Source organism: Nomascus leucogenys, chromosome 5 (assembly GCF_006542625.1).
Source record: "Nomascus leucogenys isolate Asia chromosome 5, Asia_NLE_v1, whole genome shotgun sequence".
Classification (NCBI taxonomy): Eukaryota; Metazoa; Chordata; class Mammalia; order Primates; family Hylobatidae; genus Nomascus; species Nomascus leucogenys.
In genome coordinates, this window is record NC_044385.1 from 129,300,025 (window position 1) to 129,324,812 (window position 24,788).

Sequence of the window (24,788 nt, forward strand, 5' to 3'; positions counted from 1 at the left end):
TTGTCGTGTTGAGTATCTCCTCATGAATGTACCTCCCATTGCCATGTGCTCATTTGCTTTTAGTACCATTTTTTGCTGAAGTGTCTATTCATATTCTTCTGCTCATTTCTCAATTGGGTTCCTTGACTTCTTATTATTGAGTTTCAAGAGTTCTTTATACATTTTAGATCAATTATTTTATAATGTGCTTTTCATATGTTTTAAATATATTTTTTAAACCTTAGAGCTGCAGATTGAGCTCATGTAATTTACAAGAAATGTCTTTTATATTTCTTAATTAGCAGAGAAACCAGTCAATTACATCAGACTTTTTGTCAGAAAAAATTTTTTGACTTCTCTTTTCAGTCTTAACAATATATCAACATGGGCCTCTGTGTTGACCATTTCACATCTGAATTCCAACTTAAGAAAGATAGATAAGGCTCAGACATTTGTTATAGTTTGGTATCTCTTGGAGGAAAAAAAACCCTGTGTCCTCTTTCAATGTCTCTAACCAATGCTCCTTCGTTTGCTCTCACAGTTTTACTCTCAAGGGTGATGGCTTTTGTGGGTAAATATTGGGATGGAAGTGCTGGCATGTTAATGGAAAATTGTCTTCTCTCCTAGACCACTTTATAGTATTTATATATTCAAAATGTTCCAACACAAGCCCAAATACTTCATTTCTAAATCATGAAATACATACCTATACAAATATTCCAACACGGGCCCACATACTTCATTTCTAAATCATTAAATACATATCTATACGATTGGGAAAGATAAACTTTTCTCAGATATCAATATTTTGAATTGTTTGCTTGGTGTTAAAAAGTGTTCCTACCCTTGACCAATGTACCATGGTAAGATTAGGCCTGAGAATAAGGCCTGACCATGAGAGAGGAGGTGGAAATGGAGAACCCAGGACCACTCAAACACTGGGCATTTCAGGCAGGGCAGTCTGGGGAAGGCGTACATCAGGAAGTTGAAGAAATGGAAACTTACTCCCTATCCATGCCTGCATACCCTTTGAACAATTTCATGAACTCCCAGGGGTAACCACACCACAGTTTGAAGACTGTTGTTCTAAACTTATGTGGTTTTTGAAAAGGTGAAGGATTGAGAAGCAGTGGGATACCAAATATTCCAAGGAGGTAAATTGTTTCCTACTGGAAGAGAGTGAGAATTTCGTAGATTGAAAAGAGAATGATGTCTTTGAGGAGGAGTCAAATGAGGTTGATAATCTGAATTTCTTCAAGTCTCATTTATGAGAGATTTTAATGCAAGAGCTCCATAATTCTTTGTGTGTGTATGTGTATATTATACATATACACATACATTTACCACCGTTTTGTAGGAGGTGAAAGCTTTATTTATAAGTTCGTGAAATACTTTGATTATTTTAAATAGGCTATCATTGTGTATAGGTGTATATATACACACATGTGTGTATGTATATATATACATCACCATTTCGTAGAAGATGGTGGCTTCATTTGTAAGTTCATGAAATACTTTCATTATTATTTTAAATCAGCTATCATTGTCAAACTATTTTTAAGAGTCTTTAATTAATGTTCCCCCTGCATGATTTTCTGGAGGAAAATCCCAGTCAGTATCAGTGGGAGACTGAATTATGAGAGTGTTTAATTAAGAGTTTCTTTCAGGCACCTTTCAAAGAACAATTTAATATCTGAGAAACTCCACCTTATTTGTATCTCTAGAACTGAGCAGTGAGAAAATCTTGACACAAGTCACAAAGATTCAACTAGACCAAACATTACAAAAATCATTTTCGTTTATTTAAGACTTCAAAATAAAATATTCATTTAGTATGATACTCAGAGGCAATAAAATACATAATTTAAACTACTTTTCAAATTCATTAAAAATAGAGAGCTATCATTTTAGAAAGCTCAGCTGTTTTTCTTCCCACTAGCACATTAGGGAAAAAGACACAAGTCACAAGTTACCACATCATGTAAGAAAGCCAAGTTCTATCTTGCTCACCTGTCTTGATCAACAGGGAGGAAAAACCTGCTTGCTGCAGCTGCTGGCATCCAGGCCCTTGATTTTGGGTGTGTTGAAATTACGATAGAGTTCTCAGGGTCCCTTTAGTGCACCTGTCTATTTTCTGATTGATGAGAAATGTGTAGGAGGTACTTAGCCGCTAGACTGAAAATCTTCCTTTCCACCATTGGGAGCATATTCTCTGACACTCTCTAAGAAGGAAGTCTCTAAGAAAGAAGCCCCCTCTCCTCCACTATCTCTTAAAATTATTTAGTCCATTTTGTATTTGTCTAATGATGGAAAAATATGAAGTACGTATTCAACTGTAAATGAAAGCCTTGTATAAAAAGATAAATGCTACGAATTTGAAAAGCAGAATCCCTCATCCCTCTACTGGAAGAGCTAAGTTGAGTTCCTGTTCCCATAATGCTTGGGTGCACCAGCAGGATCTGAACTCAGAACATGCAAATGCAAAAAGCCCTTTCAGCCAAAACACTTGAAATAGACTCTATGAGGCAGTGAAAATATCCAACGCAAAATGGAACAAAACCACTAAGGACTGAGCGGTTAAGATTGTGTATTCTGATTGCTGCAGAATGAGGGAAAGGAAATTAAATTCGATCTTATAATTGAAAATCCAACACTTGATCAGTTATTTTACCCTGGCAGCCATAAACCCCTGCTGCCGTATATCAGATAGTCCTGGCTTCCCTTGGCTACACCTACTTACACCATTCAAACAACTTGCCTGGCTGGTGGGGCCCTTCTTACTTTTGGGCCCTGGGACACATTCTCTGTTTCAAATACTGTTTAATACTCATTTCCTGATCACTCTCGGACTTCATTCTTCTTATACTACTTACTCCTGCACATCTAATTGACTCTAGTTAAGCATTTCAACCGGGTTTCTGTTACTTATGTTTTCTATGTATTTTATGCTATCTCCCATTGAATTAATTCCTCCACTAGAGTCTTGGTGTTTCTCCCAATACTTCTGTCTTTGCACCTCCTGCCATCTCCCTGACCATGGTGCTTACTGTGTGGGTGGTCCCTGTCAACTGAATAGCTGTCATATTAGCTATGTGGACCCTCTGCACACAGGAAAACCTTGAGGAAGTCCCTCTCCCAGGTTTGAAGGGCTCTTTGCCAAATACACACCATTTGAAAGAATTATGATTTTCCTTGAAAGATCTAGTGGGTATCACTGGACCCCTGAGGTAGAGCAATAGATGTGCAATCTCCCTGCTGAGTTAAGAGCCTGCATCCAATATGGTTATTGAATTCTATTTTGTAATAATTTCCTCTCATTTCTGCTTTTGGACTGTCACTGGAGAAGGCAACTTTTTAAAAATACAGAAGTCAGATATTTGCCCATGTTATATTACAAAGTTATATAAATATATAGGTTGCAAAGCTTTCAAAATAATGATTAAAATGTCAGTGAAAGATGTTCATGTCAATTTTTATAATCATAAACACTGAAGAAAATCTTGACCACTATAATAATAATAATTCATTACATCTACTTTAACATACAGAAAGTCAGGTCGTCATCTCTGGGCTAGGAAATTCTGCATAAGAATTCAGTTTTGGTGTTACGATGTTTTCATTCTCGGTGTTCCCTCTGCCAGGTTTAGTCTGAGAATATTTTGGGGGAATATTTCCATGACAATATATCTATATGAGTATACATACACATATAGAACATATACATATATAGGAAACAATATTTGTCCCATTAAAGAATAGGGCCACTAGTCACTTGGTACTGAAACCAATACATGAATTCAAATGAAATTCAAATTTTCACCTTAACTCTTTTCTGCCAACTGTCTTACCAAAACAAATAATTAAATATAGTTATGGTTTAAGAATGTAATTTAGATCTCGTCTTTTTTGTCCACTTGATGTCTACTTTTCATCAGGTTGAAATCCTCCATTTGCCTTATAAGACGATGACTCTGGCTCCATTTCATTTTCTTTGCTCTCTGGAATTTCTGCCTTGTTTTTTCCATGACATTTCTTGTATGCCACATAAACTAGAAAACAATACACAAGTAGTTAAGTACATTTTATAATAATAAACTGCAAAATTACTTTTCATAGAGATTATAACCTATGATTCACATGGCAGATCACATTTTCTGTAGACTGGAGGCTGCTTAGAGAAAGAAATCACCATTCTTAGTTCTATGGCTACTCATGGCAAGAGGGATGACTGCACTTCAGGAAGACCTAGCATAAATCTTTAGGAGACATTTGCTCAGGGCAGCCACAAGCTTCTTCAGGCATTCAGCCCTGCACGTGGTACTCAACAATGATAAGAACAATAGGGAGGATTTATTCTGTACTGCCATATCCCAGTTAATGTGCTAGTCCTTAATAAATATACACATGGTGCAGTGCAACCTCCAGGACCTTGGTTTGATGGTCCTCTGTAGAAGGACTTGAACTGTAACAGCATTCCCATTCCCTCCCTGCCTTCATTCAATCTTTCCCCTGGAGAGAAGAGACTCGGCTGATGGGTGATCAGCATTACTCTTTTCTGTGGAGCTGCTGGTCTCTGGTAGCAAGCATTTCTCAGCTTATTTTTAAGGTCAGCTCATCAGGGTAGGCTCTGCCCTGCGAGGCAAGACCTGCAGTGTCTATGTATGTGTGAGTACATGTCTGCACATGTGTGAGGCAGTGGAGGAAAGGGTGGTTTCAACAAGCCCATTTGGTTGCAGATTCAAGTCATGTTTTCCAATTAAGTTTTATCCATAGTTAAAGTGCTATTTTGTTATCTGAATATCTGACTTTTCTTCTACTTCTCAATTGGTCACAAAGGCAAGAGGAGGACAGAAAATACTCCTTATAGGACCCCTTGAATTCTAATACCTCACATATAAAATGGCCATAATAATATTATCTACCTCATAGGGCAATTGTGAACATTAAATGAGATAAAATTAAATGCCTAGCATGGTCTGTGAAGAATAGTAAATGCTCAATAAATGTTAACTTTCATTATGATACACAGCTGAGAGAGACAATGACTTGCTTCAAAGATCTTATTAACCCAAGATCAATATCTCCTTTAGATTGGTCCTTGAACTTCTAGTAATATATTATTTTCAAAGCCACTGAACCACACTATTGAATTTAATTGAGCTTGTGGTCAATTTGAAGATCCGCCACTTATTATAAACTGTTTTGAGCTGACAGTCCCTCAGCTTAAACTTATGCCAATGATTTCATTTAACCAAACTATACCTCTTATTTATCCCTTTTTCCTTCCCTCCCTTCTCTCCCTGCCTTCCTCCCTCCCTCCCTTCCTCTCCCTCCCCCATCCTTCCTTTTTTCCCTTTTTCATTCTTTCCTTCCTCTCCTTTTTCCAAAAAAATATTTAGAATCCTAGTCTTATCACCAAAATATGTTTCCAGGCGTTGTATACACTTAACAAAGATTCCTCCCTTATTTTTATACTTACTGATATAACTGTGGGAAATTTCAAGACCGAGTTGAGTGCTCCCTTTTCCTCATTCCTTCAACTTAATTTTTTATTAATCAACCTCTTTGGGGTTAGTGTTCAACTAGTGCATTACTTAATTGTTCTATCAACCAGTCCACTTTCTCTGGCTTGTCTAGTAGACATCGTTAAGTAATTATTTGGAAAAATCCCACTGTGTGCCAAATTGGGCAGATCAAACAACGTTATTATACAGAAAACAAGGTAATTAAGCCTGGACTCCTGCTTCCTGGAGCAGCAATAAATCCGTGGGATGTTTTCAATGGATTCAGAGTATTCTATTCTAGGAAAGAAGCCTCTGCTTTGAGAATGACCTTCAAGACAGTGGTGCACGGGAGATCAGCATCACAGGGCAAGTTGAAGAGCTGATGAAGCTAGGTAGAAAAGTAAAGCAAAACCATATTTTTAGTAGAGATGGGGTTTCACTGTGTTAGCCAGGATGGTCTTGATCTCTTGACCTCGTGATCTGCCTGCCTCAGAACCCCGTCTCTACTAAAATCACAAAAACAAAAATAGCCTGGCGTGGTGGTGGGTGCCTGTTGTTCCAGCTACTTGGGAGGCTGAGGCAGGAGAAAGGTGTGAACCTGGGAGGCGGAGGTTACAGTGAGCCAAGATCTTCAAAGAAGATCATCATGAAATGATGCACTCCACTGCACTCCAGCCTGGTGACAGAGCGAGACTCCATCTCTTAAAAAAAAGAAAAGTAAAGCAAAACCAAATAAAACCAAACTGTATCTCTGGACATTTTGTGACTTAACATTTACATTAGTTTTGTTGTGTGCCTTCACTTTATATTCCCCATTAAAATGTCATGAGGCTTTAAAAACTAGCTTTTTTATTAAAAAAATAGAATGTAAAAATAGAGGTTAAATATTATCAACTCTTGGAAAGGAAAATGTAGAAAGAATTTTCAACTAGGTGAAGGCCAGTGGGTGGTGGGGCCTGACGGGAGACGCTGGGAGCTTCATGCCACAGGACAGGAGAAGTAAGAATTACTTAAACTACACCTAGTACTTTACATGAAGAACATTTTTGCTTCAACCACTTCAATTATATGGGTATTTAAAAAATATATACATGTATATACACATATGCACACACACATCTGCCTTGTAAGTTAGCCTGGTAAATTTTCTTTGTATACCAGTTTTCTGATAAATATCCTATATTTATAAAGCATATCAAGACAATGTTTTGAAAAAGATCAGCAAATCCTGAGTTCCCAGGCGAATGCCAGAAGTCACACAATAAAATGGTCCCAACAAGTTCCTCTGCCTTCCTAATTACTGAGGAAAAGAATGGGGAGAATCGGCCTCCATTACTTTTCACTTAATAATCTTTGCTAGAATCTTTTGGTAAAACTACCATCTTTTCATCAGCGATTGGAAAGTCATGATAATATGATGGTGGCTTTTTCCTCTCATATATTTGTACAATTCACTACCAGGAACGGGGAGTTTTTTAAAAAAGTTGTTTTAGCAACTCCAGGATTTTTCAAAGATCATCATGAAATGGGATTGGCATGATTCCTTACATCCTAAGAATATTGCGGCAAAGGCGAGCTGGAAAATGCTGTAGATGAGCGGGAAGGTGAATACGACATTGAGCTCCTCAGGAGTGAAGGAGAGCTGAACGATGGTGGAACATAGCTGCGTGTTCTGCATCCCTGTTTCAAAAGCAACCGTTCGGCACCTAAAGAAGATGTTAAGAGAGCACAAGTTTTAGTTGTTGTTTTATTGTGAAACATTAAAAGCAGATATAATAAGTACATATATATGCATTTTGTCTCTGCTTTTAATGCATATATTTAAGACAGGCTTATTCAATATATAACTTTCTATGGAATAAGTATAATACTTATTAATGTATATTATACATCATATCACCTATTGTATATAATATAAATAAATATATTTAATATGTACATATGAAGAGTTGGCTCATTTACCACAGTGTTCATGTAAGTGGCCAAGAGGGTTCATTTCATCCTTTTCAATTAGATTTTGGTAACAGTGTAGAGCACAGGGCAGCAGCTCAGAAAATGCTCAAGATATGGTATTTGTTGTCGCTGTTTTATTGTTTAATTTGTTTTGTTTAGGCTGGACTAAACAGATGGCTCACACCAGTAATCCCAGCACTTTGGGAGGCTGAAGTGGGAGGATTTCTTGAGCCCAGGTGTCCAGGAGTTCAAGACAAGGCTGAGCCACATAATGAGACACTGTTTCTAAAACAACAAAACAAAACAAAAAAATTAGCCAGGCAAGGTGGTGTGCGCTTGTAGTCCCAGCTTCTCGGGAGGCTGAGGCAGGAGGATCACTTGAACCGAGTCTTCAGTGAGCTATGATTATGCCACTGGACTCCAGCCTGGGCGACACAGTGAGACCCTGTCTCAAAAAAAAATAATTGTTTAAATCTTGACAAAAAGTCTATAAGGTAGAAACTATTGTCCCCATCCTACAGATGATAAAACTCAGAGAAAGGGTGAGTGCTGGGCCTGAGGTCCCCCGGGTAGTGTGTGGTCGGATTGGAAGGCAAGCCCAGGTCTGCCTGACTCAAACACTGCGCTCTTCTCGCTGCCCATACCCACTCTTCTCTTTCCCAACTTCATACATGCATCTGTCCCTACACCTGTGTTCTCTCTGCCTGTGGATTTGATGGATTAGTCAAAAAGAATTGCTTTTGCCCAGTACCAAATCCAGAAGTGTGAAACCCATTCTAATATTCGGCGCCTTTGGAGGATGAGCTCACCCTGCTGCCAGCTGGAGGAACGCTTGTCTATTCCAAGGCAGCCCAACTGCTTTCATTAATGTCATTCCACTCAGAGAATAAGAATGCTTAGCAATGGAAGAACCCCATCTGCCTTGTAAGCGGAATGGTCCAGAAGACTTTGAGCAAAAAAGAGGCAGTCAGTATTTTCTTTCTGGGGACTTGCATGGCTTCGGAATGAATCGGCCTATTTAGAATGACATATTCAGAAATAGGATGAATGTGATTGATGAAAGGCTAAGGATTTTGATCCTGTCTTCAGTGTTTGCAGCTGTTATGGGTTGATTATGTCTCCCTGTCCCCCAAATTCATGTGTTGAAGTCCTAACACTCTGCACCTCAGGATGTGACCTTACGTGGGAACAGGGTCATTGCAGATATAATTAGTTAAGATAAGTTCATTAGAGGAGGCCCTCCTCCAATGACTGGTGTCCTTATCAAAAGGGGAGTCAGGCCACAGAGAGGTGCACTGAGGAAAGATGCAGGAAGAAGATGGCTGTCTGCAAGCCACGAGGAAGGCCAGTAAGGGATCCCTCCATCATAGCCCTTAGAAAGAATCAATTCAGCGACACCTTCATTTTCACTTCTGGTCTCTGAAACCATGAGACAATAAGTGTCTGTTGTTTAAGTCACTCAGTTTGTGGTTCTGTCTCATGGCAACTCTAGCAAAGGAATACAACAGATATTACAGATTAAAATTCCCAATGTGATTTACTAAAATGCCATACCTGTACCAGGGTAGACCAGCAATTCTAGCCAGAAGAAACCCCAGGGAGTAACCCGCCACAGGAAATATTGTCCCTATAATCCACAGTTTGGGAGCAATGATCCAGGAGCTTTGGTACAATATTCCTCCAACCACAGCTATGAGCACAATGAGGATGGCACCTGCGATGGACCCAATCTGAAAAAAAAGGAATAAGTGAACCTAGCAATCATGAGTCAAAGCAAATCCAAGTATGTTTGTCAGAGACAAAACCTCAGCAGTCTCCTTGTCCTTAGGGGAAGTGATGATAAAGTTGTCTTTCTATGTACTCCTAGCCAGGAGGCTGCAATCAGCCTACTGGGAATACTGACGCTTGTCCCATGCTTTAAGCTTTAAGAACACAACAGGACATGTAGCATCCATTTGCAATTAGTCTGAAGATTTTCTGACTTGAAAATTATCCTTGTCAGAACAAAAAGACAACCCATTTCAACGAAAGCCTGGAAGACATGGCTTCCGGATTCAACTACTCCTATTTGTTTCCTTCAGTAAATCACGAACTTTCTGAACAGTAGTTTCTTTATTTGTAATTGGGGATAAAATCTCACCCCAGCTTCCTTTTATGATTGTTATGATAATGAGAAAATGGGTATAGAACTCTATACAACTTTAAAAAAGGTATAAGCAAATGAAAAACACTGTTGTTATTTTTTTCTCCTTTTCACATTTAAAACAAAAGTTGGAGATTATAAGCATTTTTTGTCAAGAGAAGCAAGGAATTCAATGGACTTACTTTGCCCCCTGAGCAGCAGAATCTATCTATATTATCTACATCCATATCCAGATCATCTAGCTAGAATATAGTTAGTGAATGGGATTGCCAGGCAATGAAATGGCCATATGGATACAGACATAAGAAGGATATGTTCTATTTTCTAAGAAAGCCATTTAGATATATTGTATAACACAAACTCACATAACAGAGATAACAGTAACATGTGGTGAGGACAGAATAGAGTAAAACCAAGAGGTGATAGTTCAGTTGAGTGTCTTAAAGAATGGGTAGAAATTTTTCCTGTGACTGCAATAAAGAAGGGCACGCTAGGTGGGCGCAGTGTCTCATACCTGTCATCTCAACACTTTGCGAGGATCAATTGAGCACAGGAGTTCAAGAACAGCATTAGCAACATAGTGAGATCCCACCTCTCTCTCTACACACACATAGAAAGAAGGACATTCTAAAAGAGAAGACTGCATGGCTAATGACTTCAGGCCCCCACTCAACAGTAATCATATAATGAGAATGAAACCATTTCATGGATGGAAAACCCTATCGTTTTGATGGTCACAATGGAATATTTAACGGCGTGAACTGGGATACTTACTTTAAGTATGATCTTTGCTTTTTGGGGCCATTTGTGATTAACAAACATTCCAATGGAAACAGGAACAACAAGAGCAACCAGAGACGTACCTAAAGATGACAGAAGGGCAATGTGATCAGCAGAACAGGTGACACAGGAAAGAGAAAAACAGAAGAACAAGCAGCCTGAAGAAAGATTAGGTAGTATTTCAGTCTTCCTTCTTGAATACACAAAACAGAATACAGAATTACACACACACACATGCACACACACACACTTACTCAACTTCTTCACCCACTCCAGTAAATAATTTAATATTATTGGTAGATAATTGATAGTATCAATGCTGTAAATTCTTTCACTAAATTCTGCATTAATTTTTTAGAGTTTCTTATTTTGCCAGCATACGTTAGTTTTAGTTTGTCAGAATCTTGGCTTCTTTAGTCTTTGGATCTTTATATCTCTAGGAAAAATAGCTCACCAAGGTGTGTGTGTGTGTGTGTGTGTGTGTGTGTGTATGGCATATAAAGATGACATTTTACATTTGTCTGCTAGTTCATGGTAGTAGAAATAAAAAATAATTTTAAAATATTTTAAAATGAAAGAAAATGTCCAAAATTAGCTCAAGATCACCAGGTATTCTGACATCTCCTGACTTCTGGTTAAAACTAGCTTTAGTTATTTAAATTTACAGCAGAGAGGTGAGAACAAAAGTTGAGAAAGTGTACTTTAAATTTTCCGTGAGATAATATATTTGACCACCTCTCATGTAATTATAGTTCTTTGCAGTAACATGCTCACCCAGCCAGATAAAAGAGTTATACTCCAGTTTCACCATGTTAAATTTACTGCTGTTCTTGCGACATATGGTTTGTTTCTCCACGTTATTTAACACTCATTTGTCCAATAGCTGATTTCATATAATTTAGCACCAACAACTTCTAACTTGTCATAGGTCGTTTCTTCTTCAAACATCCTTTTAAAGGAGTATAAGAAAGTGATATTGAACAGTGAAATTCTGAGAGTGGATGTTGCTTAGTATTGATGAACTAGGTAGATTGAACTAGGACTGGAAAACAGACTCTAGAATCCAAGGCTATAGATATTAATTTAAAGTGAATGCAATAACGATGAAAACATAATTTTCTTGTAGTCTTCTAGCCCTCCTGGCAATTTAAGGGTCAGTGATGACTTTTGCGCAGAAATTATTCAGCAGAATTAAATAATGCCTAAGGGTACTAAGAGTAGGAAAAAAAAGGTAAATGAGGGGGAGTAAGGAGGGAATAATGGAAAAAAGGATGTGAAAGAGTGGCGTTGACACACGTACTGCTGAGATGCCCCAGAAAAACCTCCCTTAGGTATCCTTGCATCTTGCTGTTTTGGGAGTGATATGGTTTGGCTCTCTGTCCCTGTCCATATCTCATGTTGAATTATAATCCCCAGTTGGAGGATTACAACTAAAGGAGGGGTCTGTTGGAGGACGGGCCTGGTGGGAGGTGATTGAATTGTGGGGCAGACTTCCCCCTTGCTGTTCTCGTGATAGTGAGTTCTCATGTGATCTGTTGTCCATAAGTGTGCACACCTCCTTCTTCACTCTCTTCCTTCTGCTCCAGCCATGTAGAAGGTGCCTGCTTCCCCTTCACCTTCTGCCATGATTGTAAGTTTCCTGAGGCCTCCCCTGCCATGCTTCCTGTACAGTCTGTGGAACTGTGAGCCAACTAAACTTCTTTTCTTTATAAATTACCCAGTCTCAGGTAATTCTTTATAGCAATGAGAGAACAAACGAATACAAGAAGGAAACACCCCCTCCTGGGTCTTTAGACCACTGCCTAAGTTTCTGAAGTTTGTAGGTCTTAAAACCATCTGGATATAAGACTTGTTTGTGATGTGGTAGCTTAAATCTAGGTGCAAGTCCTGTGCTTGGAATGTTAGTGTGGTTAGGTTTTGGTCCTATATTTTAATGTGCTGAATCTGTTTGGCCCCTCCTGCTAAGAGTCTTCATCTCTTTGAGGCAGCCCAAGCCAACGGGATAATACATAAGCAGCACCACCTGCCAAAATCCATGGCAGAATTGCTTTTCTTTCCTGACCAGATGAGGCCAGATGAAGTTTTTCAGGGACCTGGGGTTGACAGGGAAAGGGACTCTGTTTCTCTTTACACCCACAGTGTGTGGCTCCTGCTTGTTGAGGTGGATGTTGTAACTTTGGTCTCCAGTGGGCTGGTGATCTTGCTCTTTTCTTTCCCCAGGCTCTGTTTGTTTTACATATGCCTCATATACCAATGTTCTCTCTGTAAAGTGCCTGTCTATGCAGATGAGAAAGCATCCACTCATGGTTACACATTGAATCCATAACTTGGTCTTTAATAAAGTTTACACAGTAGATACCAGAGGAAAGAAAGGTAGAAAGAAGAATGAGAATGAAAGAGAGTGGTGGTGAATGGATTCATGTGGTGGGACTGGGAGCCAGATAGATTTGGAGCTGAACCTTTCTGTATTCCCAAACTGTGGGAACAGTGCAAGTCATTGAACCCCTGTAAGCTTTGGTTTCCTCATTTGTAAAATGGGTGGAGTTATGTCTGCCTTACAGTGCTGTTGTGATAATTAAATTATGAAATGGCTATAAACTTCTTGGCACAAGACACTTAGAGATGTGGGGTAGAGAGGAGTAAGTACAACAATTTGCAGCAGTGGTTTTATTTTAGTGGTACCAGCTGCACAGTCTGCCTCCTCCCGATCCAGATGTCAGCATCTGAGGGGGCTCGCAGGTGTTTACTGAATCACTGGAGCATGAAGTTGTACCAAACACGTCTGCCCATAGAGCTGTGTAGAGAATAGACTGCAGGCTATTCCAGCTTCCTGGTGACCTTGGGCAAATAATCACCCTGAGCCACAATTTAGAAAGCAGTGATAACATCTTGTGAAGCAGTCAGTTCATTTATTTTCTATGTTAAAGATCTAGAAAAACCAACAGCAAAAAGGTGAGCTTGGAGGCCTGGGAAAACATGGTGAGCAGGGTTAATATCTGTAGAAAGTAAAAAGTTTCCTCTTCAAAGTGTCCCTTCTTGTTAAAGGAAAATAATAATAATAAACATTAGAAATAATAATTTCTTTTAAAGACTAACTTCCTTCAAGCCTCCTTGCTTTGTGCTAGTAACTCTTTGTTAAGCCCTATTCTATGTAGCTGTTAGATATGAAGGAATAAGTACATTCTATGTCCTTGTACTTTAACCAAGATATTTGTGCTGAACATGCTCACAGGCACATTGCAGCTTGCAGCCTATGCCCCTTCCTTATTTGGAAATATTATTACTTTTGTAAGTCCTTTCATAAGCAACGTCCCCTTTTCCTTTGTCGTCTATTGCCTATACCTATTTAGAAAAGTTTTAAATTATTAGCCAGTCAGGTTTTAGCTTAGATTGTGAGGTCTGGCTCCAGCCAATGGAGACAGGACACAGTAGCAGGGACAAGCTGTGTAAGGGATACAAATTGCTTCCCTCCATTGTTCAGGTGTGCTCTCACCATTGTTCCATCTGCGAGGAGCACTCTTTCTGCAGAAAGTAAAATTGCCTTGCTGAGAAAACTTTTTGTCTGAATGCTGATTTTTCCTTGTGGTACTGAGGAACAAGCATTCTGTTTCTGAATTAATATTTTACATATAACAATATCTTTGTTTTTCAGACTTCTCTCTTTTTCCCTTTTCTCTTTTCCTATTTTTCTTTTCTTTTCACTCTTGACCTCTTATAATGACCTTTTCCTCCATTGAGGTGCTAATTGATTTTTCATTTTCTCCTTATTTCAAAATTTATTCACATTACAGAATATGGTATAAGTCATTCACACTGTAGTTAGAATTATTCAGTATTTCCATGAGTCATTTCCCAGAAGGGAATGTATATCAAAAGGAGAATATTCTATGGCTTAAATTATTAAATTATTACGGTGAGTAATGTGGAATCAAAATTCCTCACTCAGCAGACAGGTTCTTTGAGAGGGATATAATGGTCACCACTCATGTAAACTAGGGTTTTTAGCTCTATGGAAGGTGTCCACTGAGAGAGCAGCCAGAGATTCAAGCAGCACGAAGGCAAAGGCAGGTGGTCATGGAGGGTCACCCTAAAGTCTGTTGTCAGGAGGTTATATATGATATTAAGGTTCTCTCCAGGGGTCAGAAGAATCTTGTATATCAAAAACCCATACTGAATAGGGCATGTCAAGGAGGACAATTTTTTTTTTTTTGGTCTAATGGTAATTGTAAGAGCAGGAGAGAGAGAAGAAGCTACAAATGTTGTAATACAGATCATCCCCAATTAGTATTCACAAAGTTTGTTCTAATTCAGTTGTATATTCCCTCAATCCCAGTAAATCACGGAAGCAGTCTTTCTTGGAAATGGAAGGCATTTCAGCCCAGCTTCCTATCCCAATAGGAGTCCCTTTTACAAGCATCCAGGTGGCTCACCATTTAGCCTTTGCTTGGGTGCTTTCTTCAATGGGAAACTCACCCCTTTTTGAGGCAGCTCATTGGGATTTGTTTCCAAGGTCAGTGGGGAAAAAAAATCCAGGTATTTAGCATGTAGTGTACCTGGTGATTGTTACTGATGTACTATTTTGCCCACATCTTGTCTTTTATTCGTGATAGTTCTGTGGGAAATGCCTATTCCTGGTATACCAGGAACTCTCTTGTTCTTCCCTTGACCCTCATCCCTAAGTTACAACAATAACTTAATCTCCCACTGTAATTTGTTTCCCCAGAAACAGAAAATAAGGTTTTTGGGATGAGAGTGAAATGAGACAGAGTCATTACTAGTAAATTTGGCTCCTGGAGCATGAGATACAGACTTTGCCATTAAATCAACTTTTGCATCAAGGTATGGCTCACAGTCGAGTGTTAGAAAAGTGTGTTTCATCTAGTAGTTTTCTATTGTGACACTGTGGATTGCTTACTCAGTGCTCTATTTTGAAACCATTATGTGATTTTAAAAAATTTCTTCAGGCTGGGCGCGGTGGCTCATGCATGTAATCCCACTTTGGGAGGCTGAGGTGGGCAGATCACTTGAGGTCAGGAGTTCAAGACCAGCCTGACCAACATGGAGAAACCCCATCCCTACTAAACATACAAAAATTAGCCAGGAGTGGCAGTGCATGTTTGTAAACCCAGCTACTAGGGAGGCTGAGGCAGGAGAACTGCTTGAACCCAGTGGTTGGAAGTTGCAGTGAGCCGAGATCATGCCACTGCACTCCAGCCTGGGCGGCAGAGAGAGACTCCATCTCAAAAAAAAAAAAAAAAAAATTTCTTCATTTCAAGTGTCTGGATGCAAAATCCTATGACCATGAACTAGTGACACTCTGGGTTAAGGAATAGGTGGAGCCTCCCACGTCCCCAAAGCTTAAGCCTCCTCAGTCCAGACTGACAGGGCTGGGGAGGGGGCTCCTTTCCCTGGTGATTCAAATTGAAGAAAAGACAGGCTCTCCCATAAGGTCAAGGTTTGGAATTTACATTCTGCCAACACTCTTCAAACACAGGGGTGACTTTATAATGGAATCGGGCAAAAACTCCTACTAGGGCAATAATGGTCAGGTGCGAGCCTGGTTTGAGGGCCTAGCAGGAGGTAAGCAGAGAGTTTGAGAGTAACAGTCAACAGTCTTGCAGATGGACGACTTACCTATGTTATCATAGGGAATTACGATGCTCCCAGAGTCGACCCACATTTTGGTATAGATAAGGAGGCACAGCGGCATCATTCCGAGGGCAAGCAGTGTGGAGCATGTGGTCATGCTGACGCTGAAAGGCAACGGGCAGATTGATACATCCACCTGTGGTGTTCTAGGGAAGACGCTGTTTTATTTTTATTTTTTAATTGAAGTTTTATTTTAAGTTTAGGGGTACATGTGCACGTTTGTTATATAGGTCAACTTATGTCATGGGGGTTTGTTGTACAGATTATTTCATTGCCTAGGTATTAAACCTAGTACCCATTAGTTATGTTTCCTGATCCTCTCCCTCCTCCCATCCTCCAGCCTCCAATAGGCCCCAGTGTCTGTTGTTCCCCTCTATGCTTCCATGTGTGCCCATCATTTAGCTCCCACTTATAAGTGAGAACATGCAATATTTGGTTTTCTGTCCTTGTGTTACTTTGCTAAGGATAATGGCCTCCAGCTCCATCCATGTTCCTGCAAAAGACATGATCTCATCCGTTTTTATGGCTGCATAGTATTCCATAGTGTGTACATACCACATTTTCTTTATCCAGTCTATCACTGATGGGCAATTAGGTTGATTCTATGTGTATGCCATTGAAAATAGTGCTGCAATGGACATATATGTGCATGTGTCTTTATAATAGAATGATTTGTATTCTTTTGGGTATATACCTAGTAATGGGATTGATAGGTTGAGTGGTATTTCTGTTTTTAGGTCTTTGAGGAATTGCCACACTGCTTTCCGTAATGGATGAACTAATTTACAGTCCCACCAACAGAAGATAAGTGTTCCTTTTTCTCTGTAACCTTGCCAGCATCTGTTAATTTTTGCCTTTTTAATAATAGCCATTCTGACTGGTGTGATATGGCGTTTCATTGTGGTTTTGATTTACATTTCTCTAATCAGTGATGTTGAACTTTTTTTCATATGATTGTTGGCTGCATGTGTGACTTCTTTTGAAAAGTGTCTGTTCACATCTTTGCCCACTTTTTAATGGGTTTGTTCGTTGTTTTCTTGGAATTTAATTAAACTAAAGCGCTTCTGCACAACAAAGGAAACTATCAACAGAGTAGACAACCTCCAGAATGGGAGAAAATTTTTATTTTCGATTCATGATAAGAAAGTCCTGCAAGAATCTGTCTCAACCTGTAGCATCGTCTGGTGTGATGAACAGAAATATACATGTGCCTGAATGTATTCAGGGCTTGGCCTTGAGCAAAATGGGCCATATTTGGTGTCTTTCCACTTTGCCTTGTGCCATCCTTCCCTCTCCCTTTATTCTTAAGGGTCAGAAACAGTATTAAACGATGGGTTAAAAGTCATCATTAAATAATGTATAAGGTTCGCTGGGTGTGCCATCCTTCAAACATTCAATCAAAAAACAGCAAACACATTTAAAGCAGCTGACACCACCAACACCGCATGTGTCTGACCATGCTGAGATGGAACGGGCCTCCCTGGGCCCCTGGAATAGAACGCATGTCCGAGGGAGGAGGCCTCGGTGTGTTGCCATAAAGCAGAAAAATTACTGCCCAAGTGACCCTAGCTTGAGAAAAGAAGCGGAAACTGACTTAAAAATCAAAAGAAAGCATGCAAGCAGGCAGGGTAGACCTAAATTCTTAGCACTGAGTAGGTCACTGGCAATTTAGCAAATGTGTGTTCAGAAGAACTAGTGTCTGGTATCATCCCTGCTCAGAGCGTTTGCATTTTAGTAAGAGGGTCTGGCTGAGTAGGCTTTCTACATGGAGACATTAATGCCAAATGATGCTATCTCTAGTACTAGGACAGTGGGTCAAAGAAAGATTTTTGGGGAGTAAGTCTTCCTGGTCCTCTTCGAAGTGATCTGTACACAGCATACATTCTCTGCCTTTAAAAGCTGAGCTCTAAAGCCACACGCTGTCTGGGCTGAAAGCAGGCGGTGCCACTTAGTGTGTTAATTTGAGTAATTTAGTTGACTTCTCTTTACCAGTTTCCTTATCTAAAATGGCTGTAAGGATAGAATGAGCCAATGGTGTCTGGCACTTAGAACAATGCAAAGCACTCTATTAAGAGCTGGTTGCTACTACAATTTTTTTTTTTTTTTTTTTAAATAGGGTCTCTCTCTGTCACCCAGGCCGGAGTACAAGGTCACCATCTTGGCTCACTGAAGCCTGGGTTCAAGTGATCTTTGCACTTCAGCCTCCCGAGTAGCTGGGACTACAGGCATGAGCCACCATGCCAGGCTAATTTTTAAATGTTTTGTGGAGATGGGGTTTCACCATGTTGTCCAGGCTGGTCTCAAACTCCTGGGCTCAGGTGATCCACTCGCCTAGGCCTTCCAAAATGCTGGTATTACAGGCAGGAGCCACCGCACCCTGCATCTCTCTGCTGTGATCATTTATGTTACCATGTTTGTGTATTTTGTGTTCCACCAAATAGAATCAGGAAACTTAGAGAAATGAGAAATTTCTCCCAACAGGTCGTCATTGAGGTTGTCAAGAGTAGTAATTTTTTAAGTGTATTACGGGTGTACTTGAAAGAAAATGATAAATATTTATATCACCTGCCACCCAAAACAACAACAACACCACACTATACTAAGAAAGGAGCTAACAATGAGAACTTTTGTTTCAAGGCACAGTTAAATTTGCACAGTTTGGCAAAATACAGGGTGGGACAAAGTTCATCAGAGAGCTTAACTTCTCTAATAACATATTTATTTTTAACCAGAATGACCTCATTTAAAATAGGCTTAAATAATTTAGATAAAAATACTTGTTTTAGTAGAGCTAAAATATTATAACAGAAACAAATGCTGTGGATGTATTTAAAACTTTAAGCAGTTCAATCTATTCTGGTTATAGGTTAACTTAATTTAGGTATTAAATGATGCTAAGGCAGAATCGTACACCACACAAACAAGTTAATTTGTTATTAATAGTACTTTGTTCTACTTATAATGAAAGTACTGGAGTTTGAAGGTGATTTTTTTTCTCTGTTCCTTCCTCCCTTCTTTCAGTGTTCTCTTTATCTTTTATTTTTAAAAATATATTAGAATGGATTTAAAGTTGTCCCTGTAATAAAATCACTTTTGTTTCTGTGCATCCAATATTTTTTTCTAGAGTGTGGTGGGAATCTGGTGGGGAAGTGAGGAGGATTTATTAACTGGGTTCCAGTGAAGAGAAGTCTGAGAATTTTTGTTTTAAAATGTGAGAAAATGTTTAAGAAGGAAGTCTTTTTCTGTCTTTGTTTTTCTTTCAAAGATCCTTGCAAAACCTTTAATTCTGAATATTGCTAAGACAATCTATGACGTTGTATCATAATTTTGAGTTTGGTGAGAGAAGTTTCTTAAGGATCGTGATGAGGGACAAAAGAGGATTTGGAGAAGGAAAGGTTTAGACTTGTGAGCAGCCTTGACGAAGAGACCTTGCAGATGAACAGACGAATAGGTAGCTGGAAGTTGATGCTATTTGAATGAATATAAGAACAAAATCAAACCACTCAAAATGAGATTCAAAACAATTCACAGATAACGAATTTTAAGAAATAATATAGGAGCCTAAATCAGCAAAAGAAAATATCATCTTACACGAAAAAATCTGAAGTTCTATAAAAGGCATGGATATAAAAAATACATATACTGCCTTGAATTTATATTAGAATGAGAGAAAAGAGTAAAGTATAAGAAAATTAAAAAAAAAATCTTGGCCTTAATTTTGACTTCAGCTCTATTAACTGCCAGGGAGATTTTCTTTTGTGTGTATGGAAATAAAAGAAAGAATAAATGTAAATTTAGTGAATGTAGAGGAATTCAGTGAAATCAGTGTTAAACAATGTAAAAGACTGTAATCATATTAGAAGTAAAATACCAAGTTTGAAGGCTCTAATGTAGTGTATACAGGCAGTGCTAGAAACTGGAGAAATGAAAAGTGATAGAAACAGTGTAGGGAAGGCTTATGAGCCTGCAAAGTGGTAGTGGGTAGATCTGGGTGATTCCAATTCTGACTCAGGCATACATTGACTCAATGACCTTGGTCAAAGTTATGAATCTTAACTTTATTATCTGCCAAATGCAGAAAATAATAGTACTAACTTTAGAGGATTCTTGGGAGGATGAAATACACCAACTTATTTTGAGTACTTAGCACTGTGCATGGCATATACTAGTGTTTAATAAATATTAGCTAGTAAAATCAATGCTACTGGAGAGAAACAATGTTTGGTTACTTTGAGGGAGAATAAAGGAAAAAGCCAAATGGTTTTGGGTTAGGTACCCCAGAGTAGAGAAGAGAAGGGCATTTATGGGGTTGACATAGGAAGGGTTGATTGCTGTGAATTTGTGATAAGCTACAGGGTGAGGTTTCTTGAATATCTAAAATATCAATGAATGCTGCACTGGAAGCTGAAAAATCTATCAGTGTTTACCCAAAGAACAAAGGATGTGGTAGGAAAGTCTACAAAACAATGAAAAGGAAAGTAGAAAGTAGGTGGCAGGGAAGGAATTGAGGGCAACTGGGAGAAGGACGCATAAGAATGGATTCCCCAAAGAGGAAGCCAAAGAAAGGAAATGAGAAGTCCTTGCATGGTGTGACTGAGGCCATTAAGAAGGATGAAGATACAGGATATTTGCATGTGTCTGGGGAGATAGCAGACACAAAGGAGATAGGATGTTTCTGTGTTTTCTGCTGGTGGCCAAAACAACTATGGGGTTTGGCCACCAGCAGATTCACCTGAAAGGTCACCTTCTCTTCTCCCTGATGCTTTTTGTGCATGTGATACCCATGGCACAGCTGCAACTTAGGTGAAAATATACGTGCACCAATCAGATTCACAAACTCCAGGCTGAGAGTGGTCAGAGAAGGAGCTGAAATAGTACTTGCTGGATTTCAATGATCAAGGATTATTGTCTATTATTTTTTATTTTTCAAAGTCACTAGAGATTGCAAAATGCAGTGGCTTTCCAGGTTCATAAGAGGTGATAGGGTGAGAGGGAAATGTTTTGGTTTCTTCTCCCAAGAACCATAACCAAGAGAGCTAAAACTAGGTGGAATGGTTTTGCTGGCATTGTGTGGCATTAGCTCAATTAGTGTAGCTGCCTGTTAACATAAACAGTCATGTCTTCATGCCATTGCTAGAGTTCAAGTGGAGATGGAGAAGGTAAAATTCTAAGTGTACACAACTGGTAGTATAAATGTTAGATAGTATTGTATCTAAATAAATTATCAGGAGACTTTAGTTATCCAATTCTTAATCCGGAAGAATAAAAAGTTTTGGAAAACTGTTACCCAATAGCTCAGGTTTTACTCTTTTAATTAATTTGTATTAAAGAAATAGGCCGGGCGCGGTGGCTCAAGCCTGTAATCCCAGCACTTTGGGAGGCCGAGGCGGGCGGATCACGAGGTCAGGAGATCGAGACCATCCTGGCTAACACGGTGAAACCCCGTCTCTACTAAAAATACAAAAAATTAGCCGGGCGTGTTGGCGGGCGCCTGTAGTCCCAGCTACTCGGGAGGCTGAGGCAGGAGAATGGCGTGAACCCGGGAGGCGGAGCTTGCAGTGAGCCAAGATCGCGCCACTGCACTCCAGCCTGGGGGAAAGAGCAAGACTCCGTCTCAAAAAAAAAAAAAAAAAAAAAAAGAAATATTGGAATATTGTTTTCCTAACACACAATGCATAATGTCATCATCTTACATAGCAGTATAATTTAACCTCTTCTCAATGATTAAGACTGATCATGATAAACATGATTATCGGTTGTTCTAAAATACAGTGACATCTTCTTGTGTTTGCAGAAGAATAAGTGATACAGAGACCAGAGACTAGAATAAGTGCTACAGAAACCAGAGAGAATAATTGATAATTAAGAGAGAATATGTGATAGAGAGAATAAGTGATAGAGGATAAGTGATAGAGAGATGGCTGTGTGTTGCCAGTGTCTGCTTTGCTTTGTAGGCGTTTCACCTTCTCTTTTGCCCTTCCTAACACTCTGCTTCCTTCCCCGCTTCTTATTTCTGGGAAATAGCACAACAGAGCTTTAAAATAAAAATAGTTAAGTTGGTCCTGCATGAGGAGCATTTATGAGATTAAGTGAAATTTATTTTGGGTGTGCAGTGTCTTTTATTGGGTCTTGTTGAGCTCTGGATAGGTGAGGTTGCTCCATGTTGTGTTATAGGGCTTATTTTGACTTGCTGGAAGGATTCATTTACACAGATTTAGCTGGAGGTTTCCACAAAGGCTTCATATTCTACTTTCAGTTCTTATTAAAAAAATAATTTATAGGAATTGTTATGCTAGGTGGACAGGATTACATAATCATCTCTTGTTTCAAGAGAAATAAGATTTCCTTAAAACCACAGAAAAATGTAACTTGGAGCTTTTAGGTTAGATCTTACTGTTTTTAGCTCAGAGAAGAGAATTCATTTCAACAACCTAATAGCCCAGCACCACACACATTTTTTTCTGTCTTATAAAAGGGTTCCATGTGTGACATTACATTGAGGTACAAAACTCCTCTGCATTAAAAGTTACAAATATTATGAGAAAGCTGTTTATTGGAGGTCAAGGCCCAGTGTTCCATGTAGTTCACTTTTCTCAGTGTAATAGGTGCTGGCATTTAGAATTCTCACTTCTGTGTACCTGTGTCCAGGTCAAACTAAATTGAGGTCTAAAAAGACCTTATTACTATATTGTGGTTCACAGATTAACTAAACCTGAATAGCACTTGCCATCCTATGTTGTTTTATAGGGCTTTCCTTAAAAAAAAAAAAAAAAAAAAAAGCAATTGCAAGGTGGATATCATGTGTTTTCTTATGTGAAAGACTAAGCCATATGAAGGTATAGGGTTTGTATGACTGTTCTGAAGCTTCTGGAGAAACCAGCACCAGTTGAAATGAGACAGCAGGTTACTAATTGCTCACTGGGTACTCTATCCATCCGGTGTTTACAGTTCTACACTTTGTGCTTCTCTCCTCTGCCAATAGTAGCTGGGGATGAACAGAGCTAATTGCCTACTGTACAGTATTTAATAAGCACACGTTGCATTAGCACCTGGATGGTTTGCAGAAGGTTTCCTCATTTCCCCTTTCAAGGGAAATGAGGAATTGTGAGCTAAGGAAAAAGACATTTGTCTATTCAACTTTCAGCATTAAATTTCTCAGTCTAGTCACACTAATGCTACATCTTATTTCTATTAGTTTTTTTTTTTCAGTGCTAGTTCAGACTGGCACAGGATGAAACGGGCAAACATTGCAATTTAGATTACTCTGTAAGAAGTGGAGAAACCATTTTCTGTTTATTTTGTAGTAAGGTAAGCATAATTTTAAAAAAGCTGCTGTAGGCTTTTCCCCTCACTTTTAATGCCAGTGGAGGTGAAGCAAATTTGTGAATTCTTCCTTAGGTTTTATACCAGGAAAATATTTGCCCAAAGAACTGGCTATATTTGATGGAGTTGACCACTGTCTCACTAGAGGTTCTAATGTTTGACAAACAGTTTTATTTTATGATTGCACCCAGAGCTCCTCATCATTACAAAGAAAGTGTATTTTGCTTTTTATTTTTTCCTGCTACCAACAGGATAAACCTCCTCAGCTGCAGCTTGTGGTTTGGAAAAGATTACTTTTTTAAAAAAGCTTTGAATCTTTTCCTAGAGATCAACAGCAATTATGCAACTCCCTGTTAACTGAGTTAGATTTAAAAACACAAACAAAAAATATAAATCCCCCAATTCCAATAGCTAAACAGCTGTGCTAGAAGGCATGTGAATGCATTTATTCTCTCCTGTTTAATTCCTTAGTCATACTTTAGACGCGTAGCAAATCAGTTGGACATTCAGAATGCCGTAGGCTTCTGGAAGGATTACTCCAAGGTGATTGCAGTAGTTAGAGGTATAGATAATCTTACCTCAGGTCCATGTCGCCATCGACCCAATAGGCCAAGATGTTGGAGGCAGTTCCTCCAGGGCAGCATCCCATAATGAGCACCACCACGGCCTGGAGCGGGAGGACGTCAAAGGCCACTGACAGGATGAATCCTGTGAGGGGCATGATTCCAAACTGACAGAGGAAGCCAACACAAATGCCCCACGGCCGCTTTATGTGCCCTAGAAATTTCTTGATTTCCACGTTGCATCCCATGGAGAACATCACCAAGGCCAATAGGATGGTCAGCACCGTACTTAGGACCACACTTAGGATGTTATTGAAATTGCTCTCAGGTACCACACAGGATGCACCAGAGCAAACTGTTGCATTGTCCACACAGCTGTTCGGATCATTCATTGCTGGGTCTGCTGCTTGAAAGGCCAAGTCCACAGAAGCGCTGGTCCCTGGGTCCTGGCTCTGCTGCCGGTTGAGTTAAGCAATGTTTACTTCTACCCCATCAAACTTTTAAACCCCTCCTAAAAATATGTCACTTGGTGTCTCTTTTGAAAGCCACCTTAGGGAAGTAATAAAAAACAATAAATGCTAGGATGTCAGTTTCAAGAGGTAGCATTACAACACAGAGCACGTTGTGAATCATAAAAGTCCAGCAAAATTATTGGTCAAGACAGAGAGTTACGATTAATCATTTATTGGCATGATAATGAACCATGCCATATAAAAAGAGCCACGTTAATGTTTAATGCCACGAGGGTTTGTTGGATAATTTCAGTTAAGTGACACTTAAAATCAACTCCGAATGGTACGGAATCTTATAGGGATTGAGCCATAGGAACCATGCCATATAAAAAGAGCCGTGTTAATGTTTCATGCCATGAAGGTTTGTTGGATAATTTCAGTT

The 24,788-nt window shown here is 39.2% G+C and overlaps 1 protein-coding gene across 1 annotated transcript; it reads right to left on the minus strand.

Moving 5' to 3' along the window:
- Nucleotides 1-1,759: 1,759 nt before the first annotated feature.
- On the minus strand, nucleotides 1,760-24,339 carry SLC10A2 (solute carrier family 10 member 2). Its single transcript, XM_003270163.3, has 6 exons — nucleotides 23,910-24,339; nucleotides 15,994-16,112; nucleotides 10,354-10,442; nucleotides 8,991-9,166; nucleotides 7,032-7,189; nucleotides 1,760-4,028 (listed from the first exon to the last, which is right to left on the minus strand). The coding sequence occupies exons 1-6, from the start codon at nucleotides 24,284-24,286 to the stop codon at nucleotides 3,901-3,903; spliced, it is 1,047 nt and encodes a 348-aa protein (XP_003270211.1). The 5' UTR covers nucleotides 24,287-24,339; the 3' UTR covers nucleotides 1,760-3,900.
- Between the last annotated feature and the right edge of the window lie 449 nt (nucleotides 24,340-24,788).